The sequence below is a fragment of the Argentina anserina genome, chromosome 5 (genome assembly GCF_933775445.1).
Source record: "Argentina anserina chromosome 5, drPotAnse1.1, whole genome shotgun sequence".
NCBI classification, from domain to species: Eukaryota; Viridiplantae; Streptophyta; class Magnoliopsida; order Rosales; family Rosaceae; genus Argentina; species Argentina anserina.
In genome coordinates, this window is record NC_065876.1 from 24,893,545 (window position 1) to 24,908,447 (window position 14,903).

Below are 14,903 nucleotides of genomic sequence, written 5' to 3' on the forward strand. Positions count from 1 at the left end.
TAACATATTGAGGAAAAAAAAAACGAAAAAAGAATAGGATATATGTGCCTTACTTTTCAGTTCTGATCTAGACCTATGTATTATCTCAAAACTTGAAGTCTCCTCTTGCACTTCTGCTTGACCACCATGCCACTTGAATGTGTTGTGATATGAGGCTGAGGACTTGGCGGAATAATGTCATCTTCATCAGTTTCAACCGACTTCGGTGGTCTATCGAAAAGGGAGACCTAGCTGGAATGTTGAATTGCCTTCATATCCAAATATTAGCAGGTCATTGTACTCAAAAGAGTGAGATTTTGAGAACTTTTCCCAACCCTTGTCAAACCAAGCCTCATCTTTGTGTTTTTAAGTTTCATTCGCCATTTTGTACCACGAAACTTAAAATGTACTGGATTTGATAGCTCATCTACATGGTCCTTCACAGACTTTATTGGAAGCTTCTGCACATCAAAATACATCACAATGTAAATTTTCAAGCTTCTAGAATAAACGTGCATGCTTGAATATGATGAACGTAGGTTACGTAGCCATAGATAGAATTGGTGAAGAGAAACCAGCTAAAGCTTTTTTATCACAACAATATGGAGAAGCATAATGTTTACAGAAAAGAAGAGGCTTACAAATTTTCTTTTTATTTTCTTTGAGAAGTATTTGTAGAATAAGTTTTGAAATCTTGGCCGGCAGTCAACTTTGGGACAGAGAGAACTCATGGTAGAATGCCAAGCTAGAGCTTTGGAGTTTGTTCATGAAGCAGTTTGACTGATCTGCTCTTAAGTAGAGTCTGGAAAAGGGAAGAGCAAGAGGTCGTCACTTAATATATTCTTAAGATATAGCGTCCACTTCCACAAGATGACAAATTCAGTTACAATTTGAATCCAAACGCATTGTTTATAATTAATTATAAATTACAGTTGTAGAATTCACTCGAGAATCACAAAAACTAAATAACTGAATCAAACAGTACGCTGCTGACAGCTACTCGATTTACCAACTGCAACTACGTACAACCTGCGATACTACCCTCTGTACCATTGATTGGTACACCGGGATTACAAACACAAACCCGGTCGCTTCACAACTGGTATGAGTAAACTGAATATAACTGCTCAACAGATAAACAATAACAATAACATGCAACAACGATAATAGATAATGCATCACATCTCAATCAAAGTTAAGTTCTCGACTTAACATTATCATCTCAACAACAATAACACCACGCCCAATACACTTCCTACAACACTCTCCACCTCTTACTCAAGGTCCAACACACACCACTAAACGAGAAAATAATTGGTGAATCATGCGGGAAAACATAGTTCAAGAATTCACGTATAACAAGAAAAAAAAATCACAGAAGAATATAAGTGATTCATGCATAATGTCTTAGTTCAGAAATCATTTAACAAACAATAAGATACAAAAGATAAATAAACAAACAACAAACACAAACAAAGGAAATGTAACAAATAACATTTTAAAACATGTGTACTCATGAGACCCTGGCAGCCCATCTAGTTACCCCTCATGCCGTACAACGGCAGACAGACTAGAGCTCTAACTAATCGTAACCAACACCCGGCCAAAGGCTTGGTTCCCGATTTAAATGTCATCACCAAGTCCGATGACCAGAAAACGTTTTAACAAGACTCAAATATTAAAACAACACGTACAATATAATCCATCCACACATGACAATATTGTACAAAACCAAGTGACTCTCACAACATCACAATACAAACAAATCATGCAATAAACCAATTTATTGGAAGGTACATTTTCTTCCCTTACGATCCATTCCTCCCCATTAAGATATGATCACATTCAATGATCTAAAATATAATATAGCAATGTGTATATGTATATTATTATTACTATTTAATATCTATATATATAAAATGACTATATCATATCAATATCAACATGCATAATCCAATTTCATTTTCACATTCACCATAGTCCATGATCACTAAAACATTTTAAAAAATATATATTAAAAAAACATTTTATTAAAATACCGTTTTACTTACCCATAAACCGTAGAAAATCAAGCTCACGTAGATTAAACCAAAACATATTTTTAGAACAAATTTTATAAGCTAGTGATGCAAGGACTATGTTAACAACTCAAACTAAATTCAATAATTATAGCACTACTTCAATCATGATGATCATTATGAGGTTTACTCACCTTAGCTCCCGCTGCGTCTTCTACTTAAAATATGGAAAGTACTAGCTACCACAATCACTCCATAACCAAGCAATAAGTACCTAATTTATATCAAGGTTGTAAGTCATTAACACTTGAGACAGAACAACAACAATTCACAACTTAGTAACAATTGAAAATAATATAGTTCTAGCTCAATCTGACGCTTCACCTAACCTGAAAACTTGTTACTCTAGACAACTTTTTCTCCGATACCTCCCCTAAGGTCTCTAGACTCTTGCTAAGCAACAACATAGTGTTACTCGCTGAATTCAAAGCTTACGAGTAAATTCGAAAGGCCTAACTTGTTCATACGACAACTAAAACCTACAAATTACATAACAAATCGCTCATATTGACAAGCATGAAGCACTAGAGCTTTCAAAGGCTCTGTAACTAGTCGGATATAACCCTGCAAGCCACTAAAAAAGGTTGTCTAAGGCTCTCTGCACACATACTTCCCCCACATTCTTGAATTCTCCACTAACTAACTTCACATCATGAATATCAAAGCATGACAATAAGCATACACACCTGTGGAAGTCCCATAATCAACTAGAAACTGCCCCAAGTTGTTGCTGCCATGGCAACTCAATTTTGGATTCTTCAAGCTTCAAACCGAGCTCCAAGGTTGCATGGTCGTGACTAGGAGGAAGAAGCGAAGCTTCCTGGGTCAACTGCACCACCAGTGATCGCCGAAACACAGTCGAAAATGGCTGAAGCAAAGCCGAGTTGCTACTATGACCCATACTTGTCGATCTACAACTTCCAAGTCAAAATGGGTCAAACCACTACCACAAATGAGATTGCAAGGAAGAGAGAAGCTGTTTTGCATTGGTTGCACCGCCAAAGGTCACCAGAATCAAAACCGGGTCATAGATGGGTCGTTGGGTTGTCTTTTGGCCTATGATGCGTGCAAACCGGTGCGAGACTGCACGAGCCACAATCACAGGGAGGCGCGCAAGGAGAAGACAAAGAGATATGGGCTAGCCCTGTCGCTTTGAACCGCCGGAGCTCACCGGAAAATTCGGTCAGGTTGGCCGGCTCTGGATCGGGTCAGTCGCACGATTTTGAGCCTGAAGGAGGTGCGTGACACAGAGGGAGAAGAAAAAGGAGATGCGAAAATAATGAAACCCTAAAAGGAATTTTCTCTATTTACACTAAAAAATTTGGAGCCCAAAAGTTGAGTTTATTATAATTTCTTCATACAATCTCTGAATCAGGTATGTCGTATGTCTGCAAACTCTACAACTTTCATCAAAGAAGTTTTCTAAGAAACCCAACGAGTCAAAAGTTAACTCTTAGACTCGTCAAATTGAACGTTCCCGAACAATTAATCGTTCGAACCCTTTCATTTTCATCCTTGTGAAATAAAATTGGACAATGACCAACTTAATAATATATGAGAACTCATTGGAAATTAGATATGAATTTTTGAGGTATTACAGAGAGGTTCATCAACACGTCAAATAATAGTAAATAAACTACAAAACATGCCTAAACGATGCTCAAATGCAATATTTTTTAAGAAAAACATGGGGAGACTCCTCTTTCTTTTACTTTATATACTAAATGAATATTGATGTTATTGAGAAATACAATATCATGGTGTCATTTTTATAAATTGATAGCATTTTTCTATTCGGGTAGGATTACAAACTAGTAGTATCATTGAAAGTAGGAAAAATCTATTTTTAATTGGAAAATAAAGCATTATAAATTATCTTGTAGGGGCCATATATACATAATTATGCTAATTTCATTTTGAAACTCATTAAATACATGTTTTATATTAACAAAATTAAAAAAATTCCTCTAGGATGTTTGGCTCGTGGGCAAGAACAAACTTTGGGACGACGTTCACCCTGCTTTCCATTCGAATTGAACGATCGACTTTTGGCAAGAGGGGTACATGCAGAAAACACTCTGAAACCCAAGTAGTATGTTTCTAACTTGGAATTTTTTGTCACCACCAAGCGGGAATATAAAAAACACTGTCCAGTGCTCCACTGCTCCATTCGATAAGATTTAGCATACATATTTGTGAAACTTCTTTTCTTTAGCATGAAAGCAAATTACGATTGAGAGTTTCCTATAGTTGCCATGCAATTTTGACAACAAAATACATTATGAAGATGACAATCTTCTCTTCTCTATAGACTTTAGTTTTTTATTTTATTTTGAGAATGCTCCATAGACTTTAGCTTATCATGTCAGCCAGATAACAATACTTAACATTCGGATTTACTATCTCTCACGTAGGCATATGAAAATAAATTTGTTGACCACCATTCATTTACTTATTTTGTGCCCACCATTTTAAACTCATGTTATGTGTTTTTTTTAACTCATATTTAAATAATAATTAAACAATTAGATACATGACATGAGTTTAGAATAATAAGAAACAGAAACTAGTCAACTAATTTGTTTTCTAAGCATATCAAGCGAGATAGGTCTAGTGACACTAAGTGTCGAGAGGCCGGGTCGGATTTTCACGTGGGGTCCTGCCTCTGTTACAGTCACCATCACCACCCACCAAAACCCAACCGCACTCGCTCACTCTCTACGCCATTTCCCAATATAAACTACTAGTGACCTCTCCACCGTCTCTCTCTCTCCACCAAACCCAGAAGAGAGACTCCCCCAGTCCTTATGGCAATGGCGCTTCGCAGACTCGTCACTAAGCCACTGCTCCAACCTCTCCTCGGCGCCAATGCCCGCTCCTCCGTCTACCACATGGTATATAATCATCTCTGTTGTTTTATTCCACAAACTCTTTCTTTTTCACGTTTGGTTGATTCGAGCCATCTGTTCGTCGCTTTTGAACTTCGTTCTTGATTTTGGATTTGCAGTCCGCTCTGTCCAGCCTGGCAGCTCAGGATAAAGAGCAAGCTCGTACTACTGTATGTTTCCTTTTGGATCTGGATTTTTCTCTGTTATGTGTAGTTGTATTTGATGTTGATGATCATGTTGAATTGTGATTTTGATTTGAGTTTTTATAGTGGATTAAGCAGCTCAATGAGCCACTTGAGGTTATTGATCCCGAGATTGCTGATATCATTGAGCTCGAAAAAGCTCGCCAATGGAAGGTAGTTTTTATTCTCTAGGAACTGCACTATGGAATGAGTTTCGTAGGTTTCAGAATGTGATTGGATTCGGGGAGTGATGAAGTGTTGAGTATCTAAGTTAGTTTTTTATTTTTCATGCTTCTTGTTGTTGTTGTTGTTGTTTGATGGAGTATAGGGGCTTGAGCTTATTCCATCGGAGAATTTCACGTCTCTGTCGGTGATGCAAGCTGTTGGTTCTGTCATGACCAACAAGTACAGTGAAGGATATCCCGGTGCTAGATACTACGGAGGAAATGAGTAAGTTGATCCTCACTCAATTCCAATGCAAAACAACATCTTTGCTTCCGTTTTTTTATTCTGTTTGAGAAAAACCGTGCTGTCCAATCTAGTGTTACTATAACCTAGTGAGGACATGACAATTATTTTTTATCTTTTGAATTGAAGATACAATGTTGGATGGACATGATTGCTATGACTTGTATTATTTCTATATTGATCTGGTTGCTTGTTCATAATGCATGCTCGTGTATGAGTCCATGCTTCTTTTCTTGATTGATGACTCTGTTTTTCTATTGAATAAATTTAGATACATCGATATGGCTGAGACATTGTGTCAAAAACGAGCATTAGAAGCTTTTAACTTGGATCCTGCAAAATGGGGAGGTAATGTAGCTGAACTTATAGTATACATGTGTCACTGCAGACTCTTTTCTTTCCCAAGTTCAACTTACATTTTCACTTTTCGTTTGCATATTTAAATTTCGCTTTTTTGAATTTATTGCTACCACTCCACAAGTACAGTATTTTTATTTTTTTTACTTATGTGATCTGTTAAAAAGATACTATTTTGCAGCAAGGCATTTTCATGTTTAGTTCAAGATGTCTGAACATGTAAGTTCAATTGTTAATACGTCAAAACAAAAAGGTTATGCCTCTGCTACGTTGTGCTTCAAATTGATTGTTTCAACTGGGCATTTACTTGGTATGCTGGTGCTCGAGTAGGAGTGGTAAAACTTGATTGCTTTTTATTTATTAATTTTTTGACCCATCCCAACCGTTTCGGTTTAGGCAATACTGGCGTTTTTTTTCCCATCTTTTTCCCATTTTCTAACTTTTGTTCATTTAAAAGGAAAAAATAAAGCTTGTAATATTTGATTGTTTCCAGTGTAAAGTATAGAATTTCTCAATTACACTCAAGAGTCAAGAATAACAGCTCTTTTGATACGGCCGCAATAAAATGGGTTAGTGATAATTCTGAGGAGGCCTTTTGATAAATCTGATTGGATGAAAGTAGTAGTATAACTACTGCTATATGGCACCCTTTAAAGGTGCAATTAAAGAATCTCACATGTAACATGTTAGTGTAAAACATGTCAACTCTCTCTTGTAATGTCATTGATGATGGTTCTTTTAGCGGGGTCATATATTCTGAACTGTCTGATGAAACATATCACTCATATCAAAATAGTTATTTAACTTTCACTTTGTTTTTATTTTTTTTAAAAAGTAAGATATATCAATAACCTGTTTTGTGCGTCCCCCATCTTCTTTTTTTCAGTGAATGTCCAATCATTATCTGGATCCCCTTCTAACTTCCAAGTGTACACTGGATTGTTGAAACCTCATGAAAGAATCATGGCTCTTGATTTGCCTCATGGTGGACATCTTTCACATGGATATCAGGTTTGTACATCTTTTACTGATTATTTTTCTATACTGTTTACTTCATTTCTCATACTTTTGGCATGGAAGTATGTTATACTACACTGTCTCTGGCCTCACATTCAGATTAAAGATATGCATGGACATTAACTAAGTTCTAAAAAGATTAAGGGTTTTTTAATATCAATATAGTTTTAGGTTTTCCAAGGTGTTTTAAAATTAGTATTTTAGACAAGGGTGCAGGAGTGGATTTGTCTAATCTATAGATATTGAACTTTGATAGAGCTGAGTTATCAAATCAAAATTGTGGGTTGAAGGATTTTATCCGACTTAAGTTATTTAGCAAAAGAACAGCAAACATAGATAGCAATAGGCATTCATATCCTTAAGAAGCTTAAGAAACAAATATGTTTTCAGCCGGTGCAAATGTTGCTGTCTATGTTGAAGCGTTGTTATAGTAATATCCCACACTAATCCACCTAGGATCATATATAGAAGAAAATGACTCATTCAAGCCACCATGTGGCAGATGCCACATATCTAATTAGTAACGATACGTATATCAAATTGCTACTGTGTGATCATTTTCCATCTTCTATTATTTTCAGACTGACACCAAAAAGATATCTGCGGTGTCAATATTTTTTGAGACAATGCCATACAGGTTGGATGAAACCACTGGTTACATTGACTATGATCAGGTACAGTGCTCACTCTGTCCCTTTTCTCTTACTCGTTTATTCGATGGATTTAAAAGTCAGACTTGCTTTCCATACAAATTGTCTGGTTTACTATAACAGTAGTTATATTACTAATACTTGTATATAACAATTTAGATGCCGGTTATGATCTACACTATTTATAATCATGACATTATTATTTGAAATTTGAGGACACCCAGGGTAAACAGTATATTTAGCTCCAATGAAAACTTCAATTCTTATTATTATTATTTTTTCAAACATGTTCCCATAAAATTTGGCCTTCAAGCCCCTACAGTTCTAAGAAGTCACCATCATGTGACAGCAAAGTAATAGATAAAACCTATTTCTCTGCCTGGATAAGTGTCCTGATTTTTTCCACGAGCTACTTTCACTCTTTCACCTATACCAAAATATGTCTGCAGCTGGAGAAAAGTGCCACACTGTTCAGGCCCAAGCTAATAGTTGCTGGTGCCAGTGCTTACGCACGCTTATACGATTATGCACGCATACGCAAGGTACGCTCTGGTTTGATGTTTGCCATTTTGACAATGATCACGAAACGCCTATACTCCATTCTTAACTGAGAATTGTTCTTGTGATGTTCTCAGGTCTGTGATAAGCAGAAAGCTATCTTGTTAGCTGATATGGCACACATCAGTGGATTGGTTGCAGCAGGTGTTATTCCATCTCCTTTTGAGTATGCAGATATCGTTACAACCACAACTCACAAGTCACTTCGTGGCCCTCGAGGGGCTATGATCTTTTTCAGGAAGGGGGTGAAGAATGTAAACAAGCAAGGGCAAGAAGTGAGTAATATTTTTTGACCTAAAGGATTAATTGAGTGGACTAAAATAAAAGACAAAATAAGATGAAAGAGGAAACTATAAGAAAAAGGATTGATGTTACTTTAGTAGTTTTGGTGGGCGTAACTTTATCTGGTTTTTTTTGGTGCTATATATAGTAAATCTGATCCCAAAATGGTGCAATGAAAATGAAGTATTTAATGTGTAAATTTCCTTCTTCAGGTTATGTATGACTATGAAGACAAAATTAATCAAGCTGTTTTTCCTGGACTCCAAGGTGGCCCACACAATCACACTATATCTGGGTTAGCAGTTGCACTCAAGCAGGTAATTTGTCTATCTTTATATTATATGCAAGATCAGATTCTTGCATCTTTATTCTTTAATGATCACTCAATCTCTCTCCAAGTATTTCTTCAAAAATATAGCCTCTACTAAATTTGAACCACTGATCATGTAACAACTCTAGGCCATGACTCCAGAGTTCAAAGCTTACCAAGAGCAAGTTCTCCGAAATTCCTCAAAATTTGCAGAGGTTTGTTATCATTACCTTCCCACCATATTTACGCTAATTAGCATTACTTTTCATTTGATTGGTTCTAAGTTTATAACTAAGCTTTCTGGAAAATCTGGGCAATCCAAGATGCACACAATACTTTGTTACTATTCCATTATCTTTTCCTTATAGTTGTATGCCTCTGAACATGCAGAGCTTGCTAGAGAAGGGCTACGATCTTGTTTCTGGTGGAACTGACAACCATTTAGTGTTGGTAAATCTGAGGGGCAAGGTAAAAGGATATTCTTCTTTCCTTTAACTGCTATGTTCTTATATGTCCGTCTCTGTAACGGGGAGATTTCTTTGGACAAAGTATATTACTTTCTGGTTCAGCTTGTTAGACCAAATATATGACTGTGAGGTTGATTAGGCCATTGTTACTTAAAAGATAATGTTACTGGATTCAACACTCCAAAAGAGTGTATTAAACACTAGAATAGGACTTAAGTTTCAAAGATGGGCTCGAGTCTCAACAGCCATTTAGATCTTGTGGATAGCCGAACTCAGGTTGAGAAATGGATTTATGAGGAGTTCACTGATTCTGCAAGCAGATTATTCAGCATATTCTTTTGTAATTTTTGACAGGGAATTGATGGCTCAAGAGTTGAAAAGGTTATGGAAGCAGCTCATATTGCAGCAAATAAAAATACCGTCCCAGGGGATGTTTCTGCCATGGTCCCTGGTGGTGTACGTATGGGTAAGTCCTGTTTTTAACTTCTCTCCAGCTTCTAGTCATGAGCTAGGTATTTCAATTCTGATCAAGGTCTGTTTTTGATACTTCAGGAACCCCAGCTCTGACATCAAGGGGTTTTATGGAGGATGACTTTGCAAAAGTAGCAGAGTACTTTGATGTAGCCGTGAAGATAGCCCTGAAGATTAAGGCAGCTACCAAAGGTATATAATGCATCAATATTGTGGATATGAATTGTAATATTGTTTGTAACTCATGCAGATTTGTTGCATGAATATGATTGCAGGTACTAAGTTAAAGGATTTTGTGGCAACTCTGGAATCAGATGGTCAAATCCAAACTGAGATTGCCAAGCTACGCCACGAGGTTGAGCAGTATGCTAAAGAATTTCCAACAATTGGATTTGAGAAAGAAACAATGAGATATAAAGAATGAACAGTAAACGTCACAGATCATTGTTAAAGGTTAATCCCTATTGCACCTCTGACAAGTGAATTACTAGCTTCGTAGATGTTATATGAATCATTCGGAAATGCTTCTAAAAATGATTTCTTATTCATTTACTTTCGTTTTTCATTTTTTACAGTTACATTTGGTGAAAAGCCACTAGTTGTGCCTGCAGATGACTCCAATACCGAAGCATATACTGATCTTAAAGAACGGTAATTTCATACATGGAGGACGTAAGTCATTCACCAGTACAATAATGGAATCTATTAGGTATCTAATTTGAATCTTGATTCTTGTTTTATTGATTCCAGTGCCGTTTGTAATTCTTGATTATGATTTTTTATCCTCAATAACCAAGGCTATTATTTGTATCCACCGAGTTCCTGTCAGCATGAAGTGTTGTAACCTTGTAATGCATACTGATTCTAAGCATGGAAATGTTGAAGCTAGTGTGTGTCAAACAAAGGAAGCATGATGTCTCTGCTCTTAATTTTATCGGAATGGAAGATTCATGTGTCCTTTGTCACAAGTAGAATTCCATAACGGTCGAGTTGGAACTGCTTTGAAGACAGTACTCAAAAGGGCAATCTGACTGAATGAACATTTGGTGTATTTGAACGACAAAAAAAATTTCCTAGGGGCTTTTAATTAAAATCAGATGCAACCTTTCGTGGCAATAGTTTGATGAGGCCTAAGGATCATACTTACTCATGTCTCGGGAAGGAAGGTCTTGCAGAGAAGAAAGCTTCCGCTGTTGTCAAATACTGTGATGGTTTTCAAATCAGGTTGTTTTTGGTTATAAACCTCTAATCTGTACAGCTGTACAGCCTGTACTCGAAGTGCACAGTTCCAAATTCTCAAAGCATGTAAACAATCTATTCTGCTAAGAACTACGAAACTTGAGGAACTGGGTTTCATAGGTAGGCTGTATTGTTGGGATATACCACACTTGACTATAAATAACTTTTGGGATAGGGTTACTATTATAACAAATGAATATGGAGGAATTATACACCTATATCATATTTAGAATCTAAAAACAAAACAAAAAAAGTTCATAACCTACTAATGGACAACGGTTGAATATATAGAAATGAATATATATATATATATATATAAGAGTAGTCTCTAACTTACACTGGAAAAAGGAAAATTAGACAACTACAAGAAATACATATGTATTTTTGAAGTGGAAAGAATATAATACCATATTGTATGATTAAATAACCTTAAAGTGGTAAAAAATAAGAGCCAAATTATCGACTTTTAAGACATTCAATTCAATTACTTTGATTAATACAATTATGTCTAACATAAATGTACCTCTTCAATTGACTATTTCTTAACATAAAATTTGTCCATATTTACCAAATTGAATATTTTAATTTATAAGTACATTTATATCAAAAACTCTTACATATTTATAGCATTTAAAAATTATAATAACTATATTTACGGAGATATTTTCCATTTTCAGTTAAAAGGGCAAAAAAGTAAATTGAAACAAATAATCTGGATAAGTAAGGAATATAGATATAAGTTTTTGGTGTAGATTAATAAAGAAGAAAGGGGTGAGTTTAACTTAAAAAGGGGCTTGAAAAATGGGTGTAGCTAGGCAAGTTACTGTGCTATTCTTTCTACGCACCTCACGCGCGGCTCTGCAAAAAGCTTCTTGTTCTGAATTTCTTTCTGGATTGATCCGTCGTTGATCGCGTTCCCCTGATCCTAATCCGGTGCTCCTCATTTCTGGTGGCATTGAATCAGTTCATCTTCTCCACCCTTCCTTCGGCAAGCGGCGGAGATCCTAATCTGATGACTACCCAACGCAAACGCACGAAAAATGGTGGAGATATCTCTACCGATTTACAAGCTCTGAGGATGGAGGAACTCGATTCTTCTGTCAAACCCCTCCCGATGTTTAGTTCTACTCTTAACTATGTTGATACTCTCAAAAATCCGGTTAACTGATGCCGACTGCAACTACTCTCAAGGCAAGCATGGCCTCAACGTGACCTTCTCTGAGAAGGTTCATAACAAACTAGACTATGATTGTTAAGCTCATGGGTAAACCTAATTCAACCAACTAAATCAAAGGTCTCCCTAATGATTTCTGTTAAGACCGCATATAATTCTCTTTTTGATCCTCCTGGTCCTTATAGTGCTCAATGGAAAGCTATTTGGAAGTTTGATATTCCTCCAAAGCTTAAAACGTTTCCATGGACTCTTTCTCATAAGAAATTCTTGACCAATGCTCACAGAGTTGCTAGGGGGTTTACAACTGATGCCTCTTGTCCTTTGTGTCATTATGCTGATGAATCTCTTCTCCACCTGTTTAGGGACTGTCCTAACTCTGTCAAAATCTAGGCTGCTTTCCCAAAGCCTGGTAATATCTCTCATTCCTTTATTCTTGATTGGAAGGAATGCTTGGTGTTTGGCTCAGCTTCATTGTCATGCTATGGTAAGAGATGATATTAAATGGTGCAATTTGTTCATATTCATATGTTGGTTCATTTGGAAATGGAGGAATAAGCTTGTTTTTGATCCTGCTTTTTCTATATTGCAGCTGGATATTTTGCTTTCATGTACTTGGTCATGCCGATTGTCTACTGGGGAGTCAACTTATTTAATGCCAAGAACTTTCCAATCTTCTCTTCCGATTTGTTTGACGCCCATGGCCAAGTCTATAACGTTTCAGCAATTGTGAATGACAAATTTCAAATCGGCATGCCAGCTTATGAAAATCAAGGATGCATAAGCTTGAGTGTGTTTTTTGCTCTATCATATGGTATTGGCTTTGTGGCCATTATATCAACCCTCACACATGTGGCCCTCTTCAATGGAAGGTGCGTAATTATCCAATTCCAAAGCTTTAAGCTTATTTTCGTTACTTGTTGTTTATTATCTGTAAAAATCTGAGTGATTTTCCATTACAGGGAGATATATGAACAATTCCGAGCATCAAAGAAGGATGGAAAGGTAGACATACACACCAAACTGATGAGGAAATACAAGGACATACCTAACTGGTGGTTTTACCTTACTCTTTTGGTGTCACTTTTACTCGCTCTGGCTCTAAGCATTTTCATGAAAGATGAGGTTCAATTGCCGTGGTGGGCACTCATTTTTGCTGCAGGCCTTGCATTAGTTTTCACTCTTCCGATCAGCATGATTACTGCCACAACAAATCAGGCAAGCTTTAACATATTTTCCAGATTCTTATTTTCCATGACTCCAGCTTTTTATCAGATTTAAATCCAAGCCATAATTATCTCAGCTAAACAGAGAACTTCATTTGAACGATTTGGTCGTTTGTTGCATCTAGTGTTGAATTGTTGATAGATGAGTTAAGATTTACTTACCTCTAAACGTTTCTCCCTCTTACTAATTTTCAGACGCCGGGACTAAACGTTATCAGAGTACGCCATTGGATTGATTATACCCGGAAAACCTATTCTTAATGTATCCTTCAAAACTTATGGTTATATTAGCATGGCTCAGGCAATTTCCTTTCTCAATGATTTCAAGCTTGGTCATTACATGAAGATTCCGCCCAGATCAATGTTTCTAGTTCAGGTATGTCCATGTATATTACATTACATTACTTATAGAATAAAAGAAATATGTGATCCCAAATTTAACATATTGTACTGTTTTATTGTAGTTGATAGGAACAGTTATAGCTGGAACAGTCAATATCGGGGTTGCATGGTGCCTCTTATCTACTGTGGAAAACATATGTCAACATGATTTACTCCCTCCAAATAGTCCTTGGACTTGTCCTAATGACAGCGTTTTCTTTGATGCATCTGTGCTTTGGGGTCTTGTTGGTCCAAAGCGGATGTTTGGCTCTCTCGGAAACTACCCAGCACTCAACTGGTTCTTCCTTATTGGTGCACTCGGACCACTCTTGCAGTGGTTGTTGCACAGAGCTTTTCCTAATCAGAAATGGATTGCACTTATCAACCTTCCAGTGATTTTGGGTGCAACAGCAATTATGCCACCGGCTACAGCAGTAAACTACAATTGCTGGATCGTCACTGGAACTATTTTCGGCTACTTTGTCTTTAGATATCGAAAGGCGTGGTGGCTGAGATACAATTATGTTCTTTCAGCTGCCTTGGATGCTGGAGTGGCTTTCATGGCGGTTCTCTTATACTTCACATTATCCGTGAATGGGACGAGCATATCATGGTGGGGCGCAGATGGCGAGCACTGCGATCACTGTTGATGGTTGTCCTGTCTTCTAGTAATTTCAGTAGCATAAGTATGTGTGTGTTCAAATTTGGCTAAGCTTGGAGACATAGTGTTGGAGTTAGTGGAAATGTCCATGATTTGTGGAAATTAGTGGAATAATTGGTGGAAATTAGTGGAAATTAGTAGGTAGAATAGTGTTAGAATTAGCCTATATAATGAAGTGTAATTTGTAAATGAATCATCAAGCAATATAATCATACCATTTCTAGTTGGTATCAGAGCCTCTTTGTGCTCTGTTTTTCTCCTGGGTTTTTTCTTCCCGTTTTTATCTTTTTTTTCCCGGCCGGTTATCACCTCCGCTGCTTCACTGCCTCACCGCTGCCCTCCGGCCCTCTCTGACATCGCCGCTGCCTTCCCGACGCCGCCGCCTGCTGCTCCGGCACCGCTGCTGCCTCTCCGACCGCTCCTGCTGCTACCTCCCCGGAGCTGCCGCTGCTTCTGTCTCGCTCCTGCCGATGCTGCTGTCTCGCTCCTGCTTAGGGCTGGGCAAAAAGCCCGAAAAA

The 14,903-nt window shown here is 37.2% G+C and overlaps 2 protein-coding genes across 2 annotated transcripts; both read left to right on the forward strand.

Annotated features, from left to right (window-relative positions):
- The first annotated feature begins 4,824 nt into the window (after nucleotides 1–4,824).
- On the forward strand, nucleotides 4,825–10,566 carry LOC126796125 (serine hydroxymethyltransferase 2, mitochondrial). Its single transcript, XM_050522889.1, has 16 exons — nucleotides 4,825–4,951; nucleotides 5,065–5,115; nucleotides 5,215–5,301; nucleotides 5,456–5,577; nucleotides 5,867–5,943; nucleotides 6,839–6,963; nucleotides 7,551–7,643; nucleotides 8,069–8,161; nucleotides 8,255–8,452; nucleotides 8,672–8,776; nucleotides 8,919–8,984; nucleotides 9,160–9,237; nucleotides 9,591–9,702; nucleotides 9,789–9,899; nucleotides 9,983–10,160; nucleotides 10,283–10,566. Exons 1-15 carry the CDS (start codon nucleotides 4,865–4,867, stop codon nucleotides 10,129–10,131), a joined length of 1,554 nt encoding a protein of 517 aa, XP_050378846.1. The 5' UTR covers nucleotides 4,825–4,864; the 3' UTR covers nucleotides 10,132–10,160; nucleotides 10,283–10,566.
- A 1,683-nt stretch (nucleotides 10,567–12,249) lies between these two features.
- On the forward strand, nucleotides 12,250–14,374 carry LOC126795813 (oligopeptide transporter 2-like). The gene is given in 7 exon segments (XM_050522562.1): nucleotides 12,250–12,436; nucleotides 12,483–12,604; nucleotides 12,703–12,989; nucleotides 13,080–13,335; nucleotides 13,539–13,558; nucleotides 13,560–13,719; nucleotides 13,808–14,374. Coding segments are annotated over 7 exon segments (1,599 nt in total).
- The last annotated feature ends 529 nt before the right edge of the window (nucleotides 14,375–14,903 follow it).

Excerpts from the sequence above, each read along its gene's own strand:
- LOC126796125 (XM_050522889.1), top strand. The coding sequence starts at position 4,865 with ATGGCAATGGCGCTTCGCAGACTCGTCACTAAGCCACTGCTCCAACCT. Across the intron at positions 5,116-5,214 it reads AAGAGCAAGCTCGTACTACT|TGGATTAAGCAGCTCAATGA; the intron begins GTATGTTTCCTT and ends GAGTTTTTATAG. Across the intron at positions 8,985-9,159 it reads ATTCCTCAAAATTTGCAGAG|AGCTTGCTAGAGAAGGGCTA; the intron begins GTTTGTTATCAT and ends CTGAACATGCAG.